At 43.1% G+C, this 18,773-nt stretch overlaps 1 protein-coding gene across 5 annotated transcripts in view; it reads right to left on the reverse strand.

Moving 5' to 3' along the window:
- PCDH11X (protocadherin 11 X-linked) overlaps window positions 1-18,773 on the reverse strand; it is a 953,301-nt gene that overhangs the window by 814,991 nt on the left and 119,537 nt on the right. For all 5 annotated transcript variants that reach the window (XM_069985681.1, XM_069985679.1, XM_069985680.1 and 2 more), the window contains exon 2: window positions 17,428-17,995. In XM_069985681.1, the coding sequence (XP_069841782.1) occupies window positions 17,428-17,967 (540 nt within the window). In that variant the 5' untranslated portion in view covers window positions 17,968-17,995. The remainder of the gene's footprint in view (window positions 1-17,427; window positions 17,996-18,773) is intronic.

An 18,773-nucleotide genomic window follows, 5' to 3' on the forward strand; every position in this document is an offset into this window, starting at 1 on the left:
ATACTGCCTACATATACCCCCATACACTGCCCACATCATACTGCCTACATATACCCCCATAGAGTGCCCACATCATACTGCCTACATATACCCCCATACAGTGCCCACATCATACTGCCTACATATACCCCCATACAGTGCCCACATTATACTGCCTACATATACCCCATACAGTGCCCACATCATACTGCCTACATATACCCCCATACAGTGCCCACATCATACTGCCTACATATACCAGCCCTTTGGCTGCCCCTTTGCCCATGCTGCAGCGATCCCAGTGCCTCACACATCCATGTACTACTATAGTGGATCTCCTCTGACACTCTCCCTGTGAAGCTGAAGGCTCCTGTGATAACAAAGCCCTGAGATTCCCAGCGGCTCCTCTCCCCGCTGCCGCCATCGCTGACTGACGGGATAACTGCATGTGACATTGCGTTTGATGTGTCACACTTTATAAACACTTCTATTTCCAGCCATGCAGAAACCTGTCTCCGCTAAGGAGAAGGAATCCAATATATTACCATACAATACATTAGTCCAATATTACATGACATCCTTCATATCCGCATGGAGTGCGCAGTCAGCAGCGGATACATTGTAGCTGCCATGGAGCAAACGCTGCGCACATGCTACACGATTGCTTTACTGCTCTGCATTAGTCTGGAGCCGTATAACTCACTGCCACCAGAAATCACACCCAGAGGTGACACCCTAAGGGCTCTATAACCTGGGACGATTATCGTTCAAAAAATCGTTGGTCGTTCGGTCATTCGCAGTAGCAATGACAGGACAACCGCAAGAACGATCATCAGTAACGATCATCGGTCTGTGTAATTGGGTGAACGATTTCAGGTTGTTCGCTATAGCGGTAGTTTGAGATTGTTTATCGTTAATTGTTTATCATTGAAAAATCGCTTCGTGGAATAGTACCCTAAGCACTGCGACCTGGATGGGATGGAGCACAATGCGCCGTCACTTATAGGAGTCATGTGATCAAGACATGAGATGAAACAATGTAATAAACACAAGGAGATACAATGTAACTAACTCAAGGGGCCTCAATGTAATAAACTCATAAAGATACAATGTACCAACCACAAGATAATACAATGTAACAAACACAAGAGCTTCAACGTACCAACTATAATGGGATACAAACACAAGAAGATTTAACGTAACAAATACAAGGAGATACAATGTAACAAACAGAAGAGGTACCAATGTAATAAACACAAGAAGCTACAATGTAGTAATTTATTAGCAAACAATTGTTCTTCCCTGCAGCGCCACCACAGGATACATTAGGTAGTACACTGTTCTTTTAATATTTAATAAGCCAGGCATGGGGAACCTTTGGCCCTTCAGTTGTTGCTAAATGATAATTCTGGAAAAGCATGATGGGAATTGTAGTTTTTGCAACAACTGAAGGGCCAAAGGTTCCCCATGGCTGCATTAGGCTGTGCTTGTAAGAAACTCTCATTGTAGCTGCCCTTCACATCGTTACATAGTCCATCAAAATAACCCTGAATGGCCTCTATTCATTCACAAGTCCCATCAATGGAATATGGCCTTCCTAAACCCTTTAAGACAGACACAACTATTTAGGGCCACAGCCAGAGCCCCTCTCTGATCCGCGCTGGTCACAGTAATATCCTTATTTAAAGGAGTCATATTGAGGGCCGTCACCTATTCACTCCAATGCCCAACACTCCTGCCAATTAGCTGTCTGGAGAAGTTGTGGCACTCAGGTGATCACTGCAGCCTCTTCAGTGTTTACTTGTCTGGGTAATCACCAATCGCGAGTAGCAATAGGGCAACGTACTTTAGTGTATATTCATCCCCGTTAATAGAACAAGGCTGCAGTCCGTTACTCCGAGGCTGCTAATACTATGATTACAAACACTGTAGAGGCTGCAGCGATCACATGAGCATCACAACTACTGATCATAGAGGCTCCAGGAGTAGGAGCCCTACCAGATCACTAATTGCCATTAAGCTGTGGGGAAACATAAGGGGGGCTAAGCTTAGGGGCCCACTATAATATTATCATCAGACCTGGTGAAACAGCTACAAGTGGAATTCCCCTTTAAGCCCCGGAGACCATAAAATTACAAATTATTCCTTGCAGTCCTATTACCGGGGCTTCCAGGAAGAATTGCTAATGTCCATGGAAATTCATTACATAGGTAGAGTAATGAGAAATGCTTTAAATCCAGCGCCCGGACCTGATTGCATTACATTAAAACACAACAAGAAGTGTTTAGGCTGCTGTTCTGCGCCGTCATCCATCTTCCACCCCATCAAAAATTACATTAGAGCTTTACAGTAGAAACACGTCCTCCCGGGAGGACAATCCAGATTCATTCTGACCAGGCGGGCACAAATCTAAGCGGGGAGGACAGGAATTCCCAGACCCCAATATTCCTATTGACCATTCCATCAAGGAAAGGTTTCATTTAGCTCCGGTTCCACCGTGGACGTCACGCGGAATTACCTAGAACCCGAGCGGCTTGGAGTAGCAGGTTATAGCAGACGGAAGGTGTTAACATGTGGCGTTCCTGTCTCCAGGTGACCTACTTATTGTGAGGAAGGAGATGATGGATGATGACACGCGCCATAGTCACAATCCGCCTGATAAGGACAATGCGCAGCGATAGTGTCTGTCAGCGCTGATAAACACCGGCCGCCCGTCCTAATCAGATGTCCGATGCTACTTAGTAACCAGACAACTTTCAAGTCATTCTTGATATTTCAGGCCAAAATAAATATTTTTTTTTCTTCAAATTCTATTGACACTTTACATACAGCTTCATCCCAATGGGGGGATGGTTACATATAGAGACCGGGGGGGGGGGGGGGGTCGTCTAACGCAGGCCCTCCGGCTGTTGCAGAACTACAATTCCCATCATGCCTGGACAGCCGAAGCTTTAGCTGAACTGTGACACCTGTGATATAGAGCACTGTGAGTGGTGACTGTGTATTACACCAGCAGCAGCCAGGAGCAGAGATAACTCCTATCCCAGCTGTAACTCCTGTAAGTGACAAGCAGTGACTGCAGCATATATGTAACGCTGGGAGTTGTGGTTCCCCTGTGCCACCACTAGCGATGACATAAGCCGCATCAGGGAGCGGAGTCTAAGGGGCCGCTGCTCTTCACCAGGATGGGTTTGTTGCGGCAGGCGACCCCCAGGTCGCTACCCCTGGCACGGCTTGCTAGTGGTGGTGGCGAGGGGCAGCAGGAGACAAGTCAGATGGCAGGATCCAGGGATGGCTGGAACCGCTTGGCAGGATACACGAGCAGGAGTATACAGACAGGATATACGGGCTGGTCACACGAGCAGGAACACAGTGAGCTGGGACTACACACTAATGGTACTTTTACACGGAGCGATAATTCGGCCGATCGCACGATTAACGATTTTGAATGAACAATGTTTTTTTTTTATAACGATCAGCATTTAGACGGAATGATACATCGTACGGAAAATTCGCTATGCGATCGTTTTGCGATCGCTTAAGCCTATCTCACACATAGGTGAAATTGTTGAAAGAATGTTTACACGGAACGATCTGCGATTTTTTTGCGAACGATCAATGATGATTTGAGAACATGTTAAAAGATCAAAATGAACGATTTCTCGCTCGTCGTTTGATCAGTCGCTGCGTTTACACGTACGATTATTGTTCGAATTCGATCGTTATCGTGCAAATTCGAACGATAAATCGTTCCGTGTAAAAGGAACATAAGGAAAGCATGCAGAGGCTCCAACACCTGTGGTGGGGCAGGGCTGTCATTTATAGGAGAGCTTCAGAGCAGCAGCCAATTAAAGGCACACCGACCCTTTAAATTATAGCAGAGCCGGCGCGTGCGCTCCCTAGGAGACAGGGAAGCGGTTGTCCAGCTGACAGGGAGCTGGAGGAGGAGGAGCCCCGGCACAGAGCAGGTGATGGGGCAGCAGCGGTGCGGCGAGAGGTATGTGCCCCCACCGCGGATGTGACAATATAGGTACCCAGAAACTACATGTCGGCCAAATGTCAGTGCTCTGATGCTCTCCCCACCATAAGAGAATCATGGGATACCAAGTGGTTAATGGGGTCGTCCAGCATTAGAAAGCGCAGCTACATTCTTGGAAATACAGCGCCACCCCTGCCCTCAGGTTGTGTGTGGTATTACAGTTCAGCTCCATTAAGGAAGTGAGCAGCAATACCACATCTAAACTGGGGACAAGAGTGGTGCTGTTTTCCGTTATAGTACTAATAATGGTGGTTATTATTATTATTATTATTATTTTGTTATTATTATTATTATTATGATTATTATTCTATATTTTTGTATTTCTATAACTTCTCACATTGAGTTTTTACTCTGTGTCTTTATTATTCCCGTCTCTATTCCGCTATCACAGGACAATGGCGGCTTCTATTATAATTTTTGTCTATCTGGATCTCACAGGGAGCGGAGAGGATTTTTGCAGTTCTTTTTTGTTTTTTCTTCTACAAGCTCCTGGTCCTTTTCCCCAATTCACTTAATAAGCTGAAAAAATACAAAGACAAGGCCTAGAAAACAGAAACCATCAAAGCGGCATCACAGAGCTGGAGACTGCGGAGTGTCCTGAGATGTTAGGATGTCAGGCAAGTAGTGATGAAAAGAAAAACAGCAAGGTCTCCGAGAAATCCAAAGCTTCACAGAGATCTAGCAGGAAAAGGAGGGAGTTAAAGGGGAGCTCTGCCTTTAATTATCTTTCAATGTCAGAAAATGGGAAAGATGGATCTCCATGAGCAAAACTCCCAGAATCTGCAGGTCAGGGCACCGGGGGTATATACTGCGTCCCTGCTACCCAGAGATGTCTGCTGTATGGGAGCAGACAGGGGATGGCTCCAATGCTATATACAATGTTATATAGGGCTACTGTGCTATATACAATGTTATGTAGGGCTACTATGCTATATACAATGTTATATAGGGCTACTGTGCTATATACAATGTTATATTTGGTTACAATGTTCTATACTATGTTATATATGACTACAATATCATATACAGCTACTATGCTATATAGGGTTACAATGTTCTATCCGGCCTCTGTCAGGTCTCCTAGAAGGTGACTCTGTTACGGCTGTCACCCCAGTCATACAATATTTCAGGAAAGAAAACAAGATCCATCAAAATCACTTACAGGAAACTCCACTAAGAATGATTTATTTGTGAGTTATGTCGATTCTTTGTATTCTTTAATTTAGAATTTTTGTAAGAAAGCGGCCGGATACTTTGGTTTACACCATAGAAGCAAGACTCGCTGCTATAGCCAGATAGAATCACCAACACTAAACCCCGAGCACTGGGGAAATAATAACCTGCGTCCATACATTACATTACCATGTCCGCCACTGGGTTACTCTACATCATAGTGTACTCTCTAACAAGTCATCATGTCTACAGGAGCGCATCATGCTCCACCATACTCATCATGACTATATCAGATCACAGGGTTACTCTCCACCACACATGACTATAGTAGACCATTGGGTTACTCCACCACACATGACTATAGCAAACCATTGGGTTACTCCACCACACATGACTATAGTAGACCATTGGGTTACTCCACCACACATGACTATAGTAGACCATTGGGTTATTCTACCACACATGACTATAGTAGACCATTGGGTTACTCCACCACACATGACTATAGTAGACCATTGGGTTACTCCACCACACATGACTATAGTAGACCATTGGGTTACTCCACCACACATGACTATAGTAGACCATTGGGTTACTCCATCACACATGACTATAGTAGACCATTGGGTTACTTCAACACACATGACTATAGCAAACCATTGGGTTACTCCACCACACATGACTATAGTAGACCATTGGGTTACTCTCCACCACACATGACTATAGTAGAACATTGGGTTACTTCACCACACATGACTATAGTAGACCATTGGGTTACTCCACCACACATGACTATAGCAAACCATTGGGTTTCTCCACCACACATGACTATAGTAGACCATTGGGTTACTCCACCACACATGACTATAGCAAACCATTGGGTTACTCCACCACACATGACTATAGTAGACCATTGGGTAATTCTACCACACATGACTATAGTAGACCATTGGGTTACTCTCCACCACACATGACTATAGTAGACCATTGGGTTACTCTCCACCACACATGACTATAGTAGACCATTGGGTTACTTCAACACACATGACTATAGCAAACCATTGGGTTACTCCACCACACATGACTATAGTAGACCATTGGGTTACTCTCCACCACACATGACTATAGTAGAACATTGGGTTACTTCACCACACATGACTATAGTAGACCATTGGGTTACTCCACCACACATGACTATAGCAAACCATTGGGTTTCTCCACCACACATGACTATAGTAGACCATTGGGTTACTCCACCACACATGACTATAGCAAACCATTGGGTTACTCCACCACACATGACTATAGTAGACCATTGGGTAATTCTACCACACATGACTATAGTAGACCATTGGGTTACTCTCCACCACACATGACTATAGTAGACCATTGTGTTACTTCACCACACATGACTATAGTAGACCATTGGGTTACTCCACCACACATGACTATAGCAAACCATTGGGTTTCTCCACCACACATGACTATAGTAGACCATTGGGTTACTCCACCACACATGACTATATCAAACCATTGGGTTACTCCACCACACATGACTATAGTAGACCATTGGGTAATTCTACCACACATGACTATAGTAGACCATTGGGTTACTCTCCACCACACATGACTATAGTAGACCATTGTGTTACTTCACCACACATGACTATAGTAGACCATTGGGTTACTCCACCACACATGACTATAGTAGACCATTGGGTTATTCTACCACACATGACTATAGTAGACCATTGGGTTACTCCACCACACATGACTATAGTAGACCATTGGGTTACTCCACCACACATGACTATAGTAGACCATTGGGTTACTCCACCACACATGACTATAGTAGACCATTGGGTTACTCCATCACACATGACTATAGTAGACCATTGGGTTACTTCAACACACATGACTATAGCAAACCATTGGGTTACTCCACCACACATGACTATAGTAGACCATTGGGTTACTCTCCACCACACATGACTATAGTAGAACATTGGGTTACTTCACCACACATGACTATAGTAGACCATTGGGTTACTCCACCACACATGACTATAGCAAACCATTGGGTTTCTCCACCACACATGACTATAGTAGACCATTGGGTTACTCCACCACACATGACTATAGCAAACCATTGGGTTACTCCACCACACATGACTATAGTAGACCATTGGGTAATTCTACCACACATGACTATAGTAGACCATTGGGTTACTCTCCACCACACATGACTATAGTAGACCATTGGGTTACTCTCCACCACACATGACTATAGTAGACCATTGGGTTACTTCAACACACATGACTATAGCAAACCATTGGGTTACTCCACCACACATGACTATAGTAGACCATTGGGTTACTCTCCACCACACATGACTATAGTAGAACATTGGGTTACTTCACCACACATGACTATAGTAGACCATTGGGTTACTCCACCACACATGACTATAGCAAACCATTGGGTTTCTCCACCACACATGACTATAGTAGACCATTGGGTTACTCCACCACACATGACTATAGCAAACCATTGGGTTACTCCACCACACATGACTATAGTAGACCATTGGGTAATTCTACCACACATGACTATAGTAGACCATTGGGTTACTCTCCACCACACATGACTATAGTAGACCATTGTGTTACTTCACCACACATGACTATAGTAGACCATTGGGTTTCTCCACCACACATGACTATAGCAAACCATTGGGTTTCTCCACCACACATGACTATAGTAGACCATTGGGTTACTTCACCACACATGACTATAGTAGACCATTGGGTTACTCCACCACACATGACTATAGTAGACCATTGGGTTACTCTCCACCACACATGACTATAGTAGACCATTGGGTTACACCACCACACATGACTATAGTAGACCATTGGGTTACTCCACCACACATGACTATAGTAGACCATTGGGTTACTCTACCACACTTGACTATAGTAGACCATTGTGTTACTTCACCACACATGACTATAGTAGACCATTGGGTTACTCTACCACACATGACTATAGTAGACCATTGGGTTACTCCACCACACATGACTATAGTAGACCATTGTGTTACTTCACCACACATGACTATAGTAGACCATTGGGTTACTCTACCACACATGACTATAGTAGACCATTGGGTTACTCCACCACACATGATGGGCTTACATCCTGAATCCTCCTGTGTTCTGTCTTTTCTGACACTGATGGAGCACCGGACATCCAGCTGGGGCCGAGCGATTGGCCGACCCTTCTCATGGCATATCTTCATTGTTACGACTAATAAAATAACCTTACAGGTGTGCGGGGCCACAGGCCGGGACGCAATGTTAACTGAGCAAAGGTAGATTTTTTTTTTCTTAACAAATCAGAGTGAGACGTTTCCTAATGGACGATTAATTTTCCACATCTATACTTTTATGACGGTGATCACTAAACTTTACGGCTTTCCAGCTGTTCCCACTAAGCTTTAAGGCTTTATAACGGAAGGCTGAAGAAAAGGCGCACTCGCTGCTTACACATCGGGCTGTATTAAATCACCAGTTTTGCTCGCCTGCCTGGTGAGGATTGTTTCATTGTGTAGATGCCAAGCTTTCCGCGGCAGCTGCCAGTACACTTGTCAGATATTTAGAACACATTGTTATACCCAGTGAGAGGTGGCACACGGGTGAAAATAAGACCTTTACTTTCCTGGAAGAGCGAGAGAGAGCAGAAACTAAAGAGACTGCTCCACAGAGTGTAAGAGACAGGGGAGACCGGCCCGCTCCTGACTGACCCTACACTGTACCGCCACCTCTACACATATATACCTATACCTCATATATATAGAACATATCAGTAGGAGAAATTACTATACTAGATATATTCCTGTATATAGGTGCAGTATTATAGTAGTTATATTCTTGTACATAGGAGCAGTATTATAGTAGTTATATTCCTGTATATAGGAGCAGTATTATAGTAGTTATATTCCTGTATATAGGGGCAGTATTATAGTAGTTATATTCCTGTATATAGGAGCAGTATTATAGTAGTTATATTCCTGTATATAGGAGCAGTATTATAGTAGTTATATTCCTGTATATAGGAGCAGTATTATAGTAGTATATTCCTGTATATAGGAGCAGTATTATAGTAGTTATATTCCTGTATATAGGGGCAGTATTATAGTAGTTATATTCCTGTATATAGGAGCAGTATTATAGTAGTTATTGGAGCTGGAGAGTGCAGTCGGCACTGCCAGTAACGCTAGCAATTAAAGGACGTATAATAGAGCGGACCAGCCTGAGGTGCTTGTACTAGTGGTGCTCCCAGACAAAGACAAACAAAGGTATGCTATGCAATGGCGAGAGGAAATAGAGACTGGGGCACTCACCGATGCTTCCAAGCTGCTAACTTTAATACCGATGTTTACAAGTCCATGGTGGAGGGAGGACAGATGGAGTAGCGGGCGCCTATACCCCGGAACGACGTTTCACGCCCACTCGGCGCTTCTTCCTGCCGGGAATAGTAGTTATATTCCTGTATATAGCAGCAGTATTATAGTAGTTATATTCCTGTATATAGGAGCAGTATTATAGTAGTTATATTCCTGTATATAGGAGCAGTATTATAGTAGTTATATCCCTGTATACAGGAGCAGTATTATAGTAGTTATATTCCTGTATATAGGAGCAGTATTATAGTATTTATATTCCTGTATATAGGAGCAGTATTATAGTAGTTATATTCCTGTATATAGGGGCAGTATTATAGTAGTTATATCCCTGTATATAGTAGCAGTATTATAGTAGTTATATTCCTGTATATAGGGGCAGTATTATAGTAGTTATATTCCTGTATATAGGAGCAGTATTATAGTAGTTATATTCTTGTATATAGGAGCAGTATTATAGTAGTTATATTCCAGTATATAGGAGCAGTATTATAGTAGTTATGGTACAGGTGAGAGGAGTTCAGTCGGCACCAGCAGATAACAACACTAGCGTGGGACCGGGAGCTAGGGAATACGCAGCAAAGTCCAGTGCAGGTAAACCTTGTGTGATCGGGGTGCAGGAAACAACCGAGAACAATGGAATATGCAAATGGAGAGAAAGGAATCCGCACTCACCGGTCTGCAGAAAGAAGGGTTTATTGATCCATACACCAGAGGCTGGAGCTCCAGCCTCTGGTGTATGGATCAATAAACCCTTCTTTCTGCAGACCGGTGAGTGCGGATTCCTTTCTCTCCATTTGCATATTATAGTAGTTATATTCTTGTATATAGGAGGCAGTATTATAGTAGTATATTCCTGTATATTGGGGGCAGTATTATAGTAGTATATTCCTGTATATAGGAGCAGTATTATAGTAGTTATATTCCTGTATATAGGAGGCAGTATTATAGTAGTATATTCCTGTATATAGGGAGCAGTATTATAGTAGTTATATTCTTGTATATCGGAGCAGTATTATAGTAGTTATATTCCTGTATATAGGAGCAGTATTATAGTAGTTATATTCCTGTATATAGGGGGCAGTATTATAGTAGTTATATCCCTGTATATAGGAGCAGTATTATAGTAGTTATATTCCTGTATATAGGAGCAGTATTATAGTAGTTATATTCCTGTATATAGGGGGCAGTATTATAGTAGTTATATTCCTGTATATAGGAGGCAGTATTATAGTAGTTATATTCCTGTATATAGGGGGCAGTATTATAGTAGTTATATTCCTGTATATAGGAGCAGTATTATAGTAGTTATATCCCTGTATATAGGAGCAGTATTATAGTATTTATATCCCTGTATATAGGAGCAGTATTATAGTAGTTATATTCCTGTATATAGGGGCAGTATTATAGTAGTTATATTCTGTATATAGGGGGCAGTATTATAGTAGTTATATTCTTGTATATAGGAGCAGTATTATAGTAGTATATTCCTGTATATAGGGAGCAGTATTATAGTAGTTATATTCTTGTATATAGGAGCAGTATTATAGTAGTATATTCCTGTATATAGGGAGCAGTATTATAGTAGTTATATTCTTGTATATAGGGGCAGTATTATAGTAGGTATATTCCTGTATATAGGAGCAGTATTATAGTAGTTATATTCCTGTATATAGGAGGCAGTATTATAGTAGTATATTCCTGTATATAGGAGCAGTATTATAGTAGTTATATTCCAGTATATAGGAGCAGTATTATAGTAGTTATATTCCTGTATATAGGGGGCAGTATTATAGTAGTTATATCCCTGTATATAGGGAGCAGTATTATAGTAGTTATATTCCTGTATATAGGAGCAGTATTATAGTAGTATATTCCTGTATATAGGGGGCAGTATTATAGTAGTTATATTCCTGTATATAGGAGCAGTATTATAGTAGTATATTCCTGTATATAGGAGCAGTATTATAGTAGTTATATTCCTGTATATAGGGGGCAGTATTATAGTAGTATATTCCTGTATATAGGAGCAGTATTATAGTAGTTATATTCCTGTATATAGGAGCAGTATTATAGTAGTTATATTCCTATATATAGGGGGCAGTATTATAGTAGTTATATTCCTATATATAGGGGGCAGTATTATAGTAGTTAAATGCGCTCGTTTTGCGGGGATTGTGGTCGCTGACCGGCACAGTGATGTTTTTTGGTTAGGGACTCATGTGTATCAGAAGACCTGCACGTGATACATGAGGCAATATGGTTTGGCCAAATTATATACTAACTTCTGTTGTTGGTTTTAAATGTAGCTGAATAAGCTTTCGTGTCAGCCATGGGTGCGATGTGCAGCCATTTCTGTCTTTTTGGCTTGTGCATAGTTTATGTATTCTGTCCCTTTTGTCATTGTGGCTAGCACTCGTGCTGTGTAAGACCCATGTGATCCAAATTAGCAGGAAGCACCTGTGTACATAAGGGGAGGATCTCCTAGTTTTCTCCCATTCTACCTGCAGAGGAATGGAGAGAGGTAAGAGCTTGTTCACACATGTGTTGCTTGGCGTCCACTTTTTCCGACGGTGGCGCCTGTGTAGTCTGGGGGGGCCCTTTAGGGTCTGATCCTGTGACAATGGGGTTGCAGGGCCATTCCGTGGCCCCCCTTCTCTGCTTGCGCTCGTTTTGCGGGGATTGTGGTCGCTGACCGGCACAGTGATGTTGTTTGGTTAGGGACTCATGTGTATCAGAAGACCTGCACGTGGTACATGAGGCAATATGGTTTGGCCAAATTCTATACTAACTTCTGATGTTGGTTTTAAATGTAGCTGAATAAGCTTTCGTGTCAGCCATGGGTGCGATGTGCAGCCATTTCTGTCTTTTTGGCTTGTGCATATTTATAGTAGTTATATTCTTGTATATAGGAGGCAGTATATTCCTGTATATAGGAGTTATATTCTTGTATATAAGAGCAGTATTATAGTAGTTATATTCCTGTATATAGGAGCAGTATTATAGTAGTTATATATAGTATGTGATATATATATATATCTGTATATATATATCATAGGGGGCAGTAAGATAACACACATATTACCATACATATGGAGCGGTATTATAGTACAGCAGTGCTGTTATTTGAAGAATAAATCTATTCAATTTCAGAAGTTTATCAAACACAATGAACACTTTTTATTAACTCTCTATATATGTGAAAATGTCTTTGGTAATAGAAGCAGTATATAACAGTATATACCAGTACTGCCCACTCTGCCTGTTTCGGTCAGACAATTTTCAGATTACTGGGACTATTCTTCCTCACACCATTCTGCAGCTGTATATTTCTTGGGCTCCTGCTGCATGGAGTGGACCTGGAGATTTGCAGCGGCTGCGGCTCCGATAAATGCGGCAGATGATTAGGGTTTCTGTACATGTTAAATAACTTCCCTTTCAGCACATTTAAATCTAATCCGTTCACAGAAATCCTCTCCCCCAGTGTAATGGTCACATAAAAGGCCGGAGCCTCGCGCACAAGCAGAGTATTAGCCGGTAATATTTCTCCAGTCAGGATTATTTTACTCATTTTCCTGGAATTTGGGGCCAAAAGTAACAGAACATTGAGCAGAAGGCGGAGGATATCTGCAGCTGCGGCACTGCCCCCCCCCCCCCCCCCCCAATCATTTCCCGGATTATTAAGATATAGACTCGTGTTTTATATCACTGAGGTCTCCGCACAGACTGATTAATTTACTGTAATTATTACGCCCTCCTTATTTCTCTGTAAATTAGCGAGAGGTTGTCTCAGCCCCTCCCCCTTTATTTGCAGATATAGAACTAGATTGGGCTCGGGGTTCTCTGAGATACAAATAGCTCTGGGGTATAATACAGGATGTAACTCAGGATTAGTAATGTATGTACACAGTGACTCCACCAGCAGAATAGTGAGTGCAGCTCTGGAGTATAATACAGGATGTAACTCAGGATCAGTAATGTATGTACACAGTGACCCCACCAGCAGAATAGTGACTGCAGCTCTGGGGTATAATACAGGATGTAACTCAGGATCAGTAATGTAATGTATGTACACAGTGACCCCACCAGCAGAATAGTGAGTGCAGCTCTGGAGTATAATACAGGATGTAACTCAGGATCAGTAATGTAATGTACACAGTGACCCCACCAGCAGAATAGTGAGTGCAGCTCTGGGGTATAATACAGGATGTAACTCAGGATCTGTAATGTATGTACACAGTGACCCCACCAGCTGAATAGTGAGTGCAGCTCTGGGGTATAATACAGGATGTAACTCAGGATCAGTAATGTAATGTATGTACACAGTGACCCCACCAGCAGAATAGTGAGTGCAGCTCTGGAGTATAATACAGGATGTAACTCAGGATCAGTAATGTATGTACACAGTGACCCCACCAGCAGAATAGTGAGTGCAGCTCTGGAGTATAATACAGGACTATGCAGAGCTATTTTATAGCATAGAATAAATAGATAGATATAGTCCGGTTCTTACTGTGTGGGTGTTGTTTGTGCATTTGATGCTTTTAGTATGTGACTGGTTACACAGGAGACTCGGCTGCACCCTGGTATTCCTCTATTACTAGGTCTTTGCCTTTGGTCATTCTTCATTAGAAGGTGCCGGGTCCAGAAGGCAGAATATAAGAGATGATATAGGAGCTGGGAAATAATAAATAATGTAGAATACCTGTGTACAACCTGGCGAGAGCGGCGACTAATGAGAGTGCGGTGATCGGCAGCAATATAGGTCAGGTATTGTCAGCAAACACAAAGCAAACATCTCCGCTGTATTAGACGAGTGAGGACGAAAGGAGACGGGAAAAAACTGAAAGAAAGAAAGAACATTCTGCTTTTAAGCTAAAATAATCAATGTGGTTACAAAGAGAGAGAAACTAATGGGGGAGAATGCTACAAATATTCTCTGCAAGATATCCTGACATTACTGGCACAGGGGAGGATTTAAAGGGACCCTCTACAATGCAGCTGTGAGGGGGGTGTTATCCTGCTGGTGCTTGTAGTGCACATAGCTTTATGTGTTATTCCTCCCTGTGCCGGGCACTGCTGGTGCTTGTAGTGCACATAACATTGTGGGTTATTCCTCTGTGTGCCGGGCACTGCTGGTGCTTGTAGTGCACATAACATTGTGGGTTATTCCTCCCTGTGCCGGGCACTGCTGGTGCTTGTAGTGCACATAACATTGTGGGTTATTCCTCCCTGTGTCGGGCACTGCTGGTGCTTGTAGTGCACATAACATTGTGGGTTATTCCTCCCTGTGACGGGCACTGCTGGTGCTTGTAGTGCACATAACATTGTGGGTTATTCCTCCCTGTGCTGGGCACTGCTGGTGCTTGTAGTGCACATAGGATTGTGAATGTTGTGTATTCCTTTTTGTGTAGTGCACTGCTGGTGCTTGTAGTGCACATACTATTGTGTGTACTCCTCCCAGTACCTGGCACTGCTGGTGCTTGTAGTGCACATACTATTGTGTGTACTCCTCCCAGTACCTGGCACTCCTGGTGCATGTAGTGCACATACTATTGTGTGTACTCCTCCCAGTAACTGGCACTCCTGGTGCTTGTAGTGCACATACTATTGTGTGTACTCCTCCCTGTGCGGGGCACTGCTGGTGCTTGTAGTGCACATACTATTGTGTGTACTCCTCCCTGTACCTGCCACTGCTGGTGCTTGTAGTGCACATAGCATTGTGTGTTATTCCTCCCTGTCTCATGCAATGCTGGTGCTTGAAGTGTACATAGAATAATGCGTGTTGTGTATTCCTCTCTGTACCTGGCACTGCTGGTGCTTGTAGTGCACATAACATTGTGTGTTATTTCTCCTTGTATCTGGCACTGCTGGTTCTTGTAGTGCACATAGCATTGTGTGTTATTCCTTCCTGTGCCTGGCACTGCTGGTGCTTGTAGTACACATAGCACTGTGAGTGTTGTGTTTTCCTCCTTGTGCCATGCACTGCTGGTGCTTGTAGTGCACATAGCATTGTGTGTTATTCCTCCCTGTGCCTGGCACTGCTGGTGCTTGTAGTGCACATACCATTGTGAGTCTTTGTGCTTCCTCCTGCATCTGTATATGTCAGAGCAGGCTGCTTTTCGGGCCTTGGCTTTCCCAGATCTTGGTCACAATCCCACAATCTCATATTTTAAGGCATGAGTTAGACACAAACATGATTATTATGCACGGTCAGTGACTCGTGCCGCTGTATTGTACGAGGACCAGCTGCCGAGGACTCTGTAGTGCCCAGTTCTCATCTAGGTCATCATCACAAATGACTGATGCTGAATTAAACCCAACACTTCCAAGCAGTGAATATGTATAATAGTCAGGGCTATATATTATGTAATGTTACCTCCTACCTATCCTAAGGGGGGGATCCAAATCAGGAACAGTTGTTTCTTCTCTAAACAGCGCCACCCCTCGTCCTCAGGTTGTATGTGGTATTACGGCTCAGTTCACTACAATGCAACTAAACTGCAATACCACATCCAAACTGAAGACATAAGTGGCGCTGTTTCTGCAAGAAAGTAGCAATGTCCCTTTAACTAAGCCTTCATTGCTATAAACCTCCTGGTGATTATTTCTCAATTGCATCCATCTGATTGGCTCTCCAGGCAGGGGGTGGGTAACATTGCTCTGCATAAAGTATCATGGTGCCCCCCTGTCCAGCCACTAGGGGCAGTGTTCTATTCAAAGGCAATAAGCTATAGGTATCATATTGCCTTGAAGGGGATAACCACAGGATTAGAAAAACATGGCCAGAGGCAGAGTGACAAGTGGGTGGGGTTTAGTTGAAGTGGGCGTGCTCTGATAAATTAAATGAATGTATTGTCTGGATTTTGTTGATTTACTTGCAATTTACTTTTATTTCAACGGCTGCTTTTAGTTATATGCTTTACAGCAAGCCCAGTGGCCACAGACAATAGAATATAGCTACAATAGACTGGCCAAGGCAATATTCACCAGTATGGGAATGGTTTCTAAGCATGCTCTGTGACCTGGTGAGAGGGAGGCTGAGCTGTTTGAATGGGGTCTTATCTATATACTGGTGTCACCTTTCTTTGTACTCCTGCCTGTGATGATAAGGAGGACACTAGGAAAGTCATCTGTACAGAACAGGAAGTTTCCGACATTGCAAAGAAACCGAGAAAAACATCACAAAAAATTTGAGGTCATTCTCTGATGACACATTCCCTTTAAGTTTAAAGCCAGAATATGGCATACATGTGGCCATAGACCTTAGATGTCATCATAGCTATTACCTGGCCTACACTGCCGCAACCCCCAAGCGCAGCTGAGAATGTGCGTCTTCTCAACACGGACAGGGGAATAAGGCAATAACAGACAATTATGGTGGTGAGAAGTATTATGCGGAGATGTCAAACGGTTCCGGTTCGGCAATGTTCTCCACACTGGAACGCTCAGCATTTGACTCCACCCTATGACTGTATCCATCTTTTCCAGGACATCTTAGGGAGACTCAAACAGATCGCTAACTCCGCTCAACACTTCTCCTTCTTGAGAACATAGGACTGGACATGTTTGATTTAAAACCAACAAGCCGGACCCTCATTTCCCCCAATCCATGCGGTTGTGGTTGGGAGACCCTCATACACATGAGGTTGGGTGGGTTTGGCAGACACATATTTACAGGACGATAACCTCATCTTCAGGCTATCACCATCTGGTTGTTTAGCAAGTAACTGAAGAAGAATCCAAAAAGTTCTGGATAGAAGTACCCACCTTGAGGAGGTCGTAGTTTTGGATTCCATTCTTGCCCACGTCTGGATCGATGGCAGATGGTACGGAATATCTCGAATTGACGGCTGTGTTTTCCGGAATGGAAATATTGATGACTGTAGATGGAAACAGAGGAGCATTGTCGTTGATGTCTTCGATCAAGAAGCGGATCTTGACCAACCTAAAGACCTCGTCTGGAAGAACGGCCACTTCCACTTCATAGAAGCATTTGTTCTCGGTGAAGATGCCGGCACAAAGCTTTTCCCGATCTATCCGATTAGAGGTGGTGAAGATCTCACCCGTGTTCTCTTCCACCCGCACCAGAGGAACATCTCCAGTCTTGTAGACCAGCTTGAACTGAAGAGGGGTGGAGAGGGCAATGTCCGGGTCCAACGTCAGATTAAGGTCCCTCAGCAAGTTCCCAATGGAGATGTTTTCACCCTGTTCTTCTCTGATGATGTAATTCTTTTCCTGAGCACCAGACTCGTATACGATACAGGCGATCAAAACTGCCAAGACGTACGTTGCAGATAGCAAGTCCATCTCCAGAATGATTCTTCAAACACCGGCCCTAGGAAAATCATAGAAGAGGTCAAAAAGGCTACAAATAATTCAAAACCACTGAAAATAACGTCATCATATTCCACAAGCGTCTTCAGTTCTATTAGCTGAACCGATTCCCCAAATCACCATTATTGGTTATAACTAGTCGTGAAAACTGGAAAGTCTTTGTGTGATGTCCTATATCATCTGAAGGAGTAAGGTATCAGACTTGCGGCTATACAAAATTTAGACTGGATACAACTTTTTAGGGCTCGTTGGCTTAAAATGGTGGTTTTATAGTGGTCAGACAGGTTAGGGTTAAAGTTAGGGACTTAAAGTTACAGTCTTGGTGCTAAAGAGCTTGGATACAGTCATATAGACTCCTTGGAGACCTCAGTATGTCCATACATGACTCTTAAAGGGAATCTGTCACAAGGTTTATGCCGCCTTACAGCATGAACTAGTGACAGAAATGCTAAACAGATCAGTGTATTACTTACATCATTGTGTTCAGCTGTTCTCCTAATATGCAGGAGAATAGTGTTCTTCCTGCACCCTCCCCCTTCCCCCCAGCTGCTGATTGACAGGTGACTGCCTATACACAGCATGGATATATAACTGCCAATCAGCAGCTAGTAGGCAGAGTTTTCTGCTTCTCATGAATATCCAGGACTACTGGGCTCATGCACATAAGGTAGAGGACTGCTTATTGTCCATGTAATTCAGGAGGAGATCTCTGGATCAGCTGCACAGAACAATGTGTGATACATCATTTTATTCAGCTTCTCTGTCACTAGTCTTTGCTA

The sequence above is a fragment of the Dendropsophus ebraccatus genome, chromosome 10 (assembly GCF_027789765.1).
Source record: "Dendropsophus ebraccatus isolate aDenEbr1 chromosome 10, aDenEbr1.pat, whole genome shotgun sequence".
NCBI lineage: Eukaryota > Metazoa > Chordata > Amphibia > Anura > Hylidae > Dendropsophus > Dendropsophus ebraccatus.